This window comes from Oryctolagus cuniculus, chromosome 1, assembly GCF_964237555.1.
Source record: "Oryctolagus cuniculus chromosome 1, mOryCun1.1, whole genome shotgun sequence".
NCBI lineage: Eukaryota > Metazoa > Chordata > Mammalia > Lagomorpha > Leporidae > Oryctolagus > Oryctolagus cuniculus.
The window spans coordinates 237228001-237230582 of NC_091432.1; the positions used below are offsets into that span (position 1 = coordinate 237228001).

Consider the following 2582-nt stretch of genomic DNA (forward strand, 5'->3'; position numbering starts at 1 on the left):
TGGGCAGGGAGGGGCGCGGCCGCTTGCTCCGGGCCACTCGGGCAGGGCCCGGCCAGTGGGGAGGAGGGGACGGGCCCCGGGGAGGGCGCAGGTGTGCACTGGGAGGGGAGGGCACTGCGGGGTGAGGAGTCAGGGGTGCAGCAGCTGCGCACGGGCAGGAGCAGGTGCCCCACAGCGCCAGGGAGGGGGTGACTCCCAGAAACCCCTGCTGCCCTCCCCGTGGCTGGAGGCGGGCACCCCCCCCCCCGTGCAAGCGAACCCTCACCGGGTCCCCTGCAGTACGGGGCGGCGCGGGTCGTGGACGGCAGATCCTTCCACTGCCCGACTGCTGGTCACCGACCCTGGTCACTGACCCTCACGGGGGCTGGACCGTAGATGGGAGCCTCCACACCTGGGGCACTGGGGTCGCTCCCCGCACAGCGACACAGCGGGACGGCAGGAGAGACCCCTGGACATCCTCGGCCCGCCATGGGGGGCGCAGCGGATCGATGGGACCCCCGCCCAGGCCCTGCCCCTCTCCTCCAGCTCCGCTCCGCCCTGCAGGCCCACCCCCGTACCGGCCCCGCCCCGCCCCGCCCAGGCCCCGCCTCTCTCCGGAACTCCTGAAGGCTCCGCCCCCAGGCTCCGCCCTTCGCTGAGGCGCGGCCCCGCCCCGCCCCTACCCCGCCCCTCTCCGGCGGCTCCTGCGCATGCCCACTCCTCTCCTCGAGCCGGCCGGCCATGGTGACCCTGGGCCTGTCCCGTGTGGACGACGCCGTGGCCGCCAAGCACCCGGTGAGAAGGCTGGCCCGGGACGCAGAGCCCCAGGCCTCGGGGGGCTCGGGGACGGGGCGGCGTGTCCCAGCCCTCCGGGTCCCCGCGCCCCCTGCCCGGCCTCAGCCCGCCACCGCTTCCCCACGCAGGCACTCGGGGAGTACGCGGCGTGCCAGTCCGGCGCCTTCGTGAAGGGCGTGGTCACCTTCCTCGCAGGTAGGCCGGCGCCGGGGCCGGGGCTCCGCGCCCTGTGCCTCCGCAGCGGAGGTGCCAGCCCGGGCCCCGGCTGACGCGCGGACCTCCGCCCCGCAGGCTCGGGCGCCGCCTTCGGGCTGCAGATCCTGCTCCGGAGGAGGGTCCCGTACGGCTTCCAGTGGAGCGTGCTGGTGGCCGCGGGTGGGTACCCCGACCCGCAGCCGGGTCTGCAGCAGGAGCAGGGGTGTTGGGGGGCCCTGCCCGGAGCCGCCTGCGCCCAGCCTCCCTAGCGGAGCGCAGAGGCTGAGGCCCGGCCCCCCGCCCCTGCCCCGCAGTCGCAGGCTCGGCGGTCAGCTATGGGGTGACGAGAGTGGAGTCCCGGAGATGCCGCGACCTCTGGCTCTTCCTGGAGACGGGGCGGCTCCCCAGCGACCCGGACACAGGTGAGGGAGCGAACGGGAACCCAGGGGCGGGAGTGGGCGGAGCAGGAAGACGGGAGGGGGAGGGGAGGGGGAGGGCCCTGGCCCCCTTAGCTCTGCTTGCTATGGGACCCGGCATTTGTCGCGCGTGTGCGTGCGCACGCGTGTGTGAGAGAGAGAACAGGGAAGGGGACTGAGCGCCCCACCCCTCCCCCACCTCAGTGATTGACACGTCTCCCTCTGCCTCTTCCAGGTGGGCGCAGCTAGGAGAGCGTGGACACCGCCCTCAGCGGCCCGGGCCTCAGGCTGGCCCCCCCGCACCCGAGTGCCGGCACCTGCTCAGCCGGCCCCGCAGATTGGCGACACCCCCAAGACCCGCCCTGGAGCCGCTGTGACCAGGGGCGAGCTGTGGACGGGGCTGGTGCCCACACCCCCTCTCTGGCTCCTGCGGCCCCACGGGGCCAAGGGGTCAGCTTGTCCAAGGCTAATAAACGGCTTGTCCTCTCCCTGCCCGAGTGTCCCGTCGAAGAGGTCATGCGTCACCTGTTGCCACGCAGCCGGCCTGGAGGCCGAGTGAGACCCTCCTGCTGGCCCTCGGTGGAGGGGTGGGGCACAGAGGCCTCTCTGCTTGGGGGTCTGCGACCCCTGCTTGGCTGGGAGCAGCGGAGAGCAGACGGCGGGTGTGGCCTTGGCCGCCTGCCACGAGCTCCCCATCCGGGAGTCCCTCCTGCAGGGAGGATTGAGGACGGGGTCGCAGAGGGCACGGCCGCCGCCCGGCTGGCAAGAGGAAGAGGCCGGGCTGGGCGACGCCTGGTGCCGTCGCGGCTGGGAGCGGCGGGCTCTCGGCTCAGGCTCACGGCGCCCCAGCCCCGCACGGCCCTGCCAGGCCTGTGGAAGTGTTTGCCAGTACCTCGTGGGCTGTCAGGTTTGGGAGGGTGGCGCCGTGACAGAAAGCCTAAGGTGATGGTCACTTAAGCCAGCTACAGCTCCGCTCTTCTGTGACTCAGAGCCCAGGAGGGTCACAGGTTGTAGGGGTTCAGGGCCCCAGGCTCCGTTCCCAAGTCCACCTCATGGGTTCGGGCAGCTGCACTAACTCCAGCCGTCGAGTCCTCGTCCCAGCTGTCAGGAGAGGGGAGCTCCCTCACCTCTGCTCACACGGCATTGGCCGGGGCTCAGCTGTGCTCAGAAAAGCAGCCCCAGGGTTCTTTTTTTTTT

At 72.5% G+C, this 2582-nt stretch overlaps 1 protein-coding gene across 1 annotated transcript; it reads left to right on the forward strand.

Moving 5' to 3' along the window:
• The first annotated feature begins 623 nt into the window (after positions 1-623).
• On the forward strand, positions 624-1877 carry TMEM141 (transmembrane protein 141). Its single transcript, XM_070059377.1, has 5 exons — positions 624-774; positions 903-969; positions 1066-1149; positions 1284-1391; positions 1621-1877. Exons 1-5 carry the CDS (start codon positions 721-723, stop codon positions 1632-1634), a joined length of 327 nt encoding a protein of 108 aa, XP_069915478.1. The 5' UTR covers positions 624-720; the 3' UTR covers positions 1635-1877.
• Positions 1878-2582: the final 705 nt, after the last annotated feature.

Coding starts and splice junctions, on each gene's coding strand:
- TMEM141 (XM_070059377.1), top strand. CDS start 721: ATGGTGACCCTGGGCCTGTCCCGTGTGGACGACGCCGTGGCCGCCAAG. Junction 775..902: donor CCGTGGCCGCCAAGCACCCG/GTGAGAAGGCTG, acceptor TTCCCCACGCAG/GCACTCGGGGAGTACGCGGC. Junction 1,150..1,283: donor GAGCGTGCTGGTGGCCGCGG/GTGGGTACCCCG, acceptor CCTGCCCCGCAG/TCGCAGGCTCGGCGGTCAGC.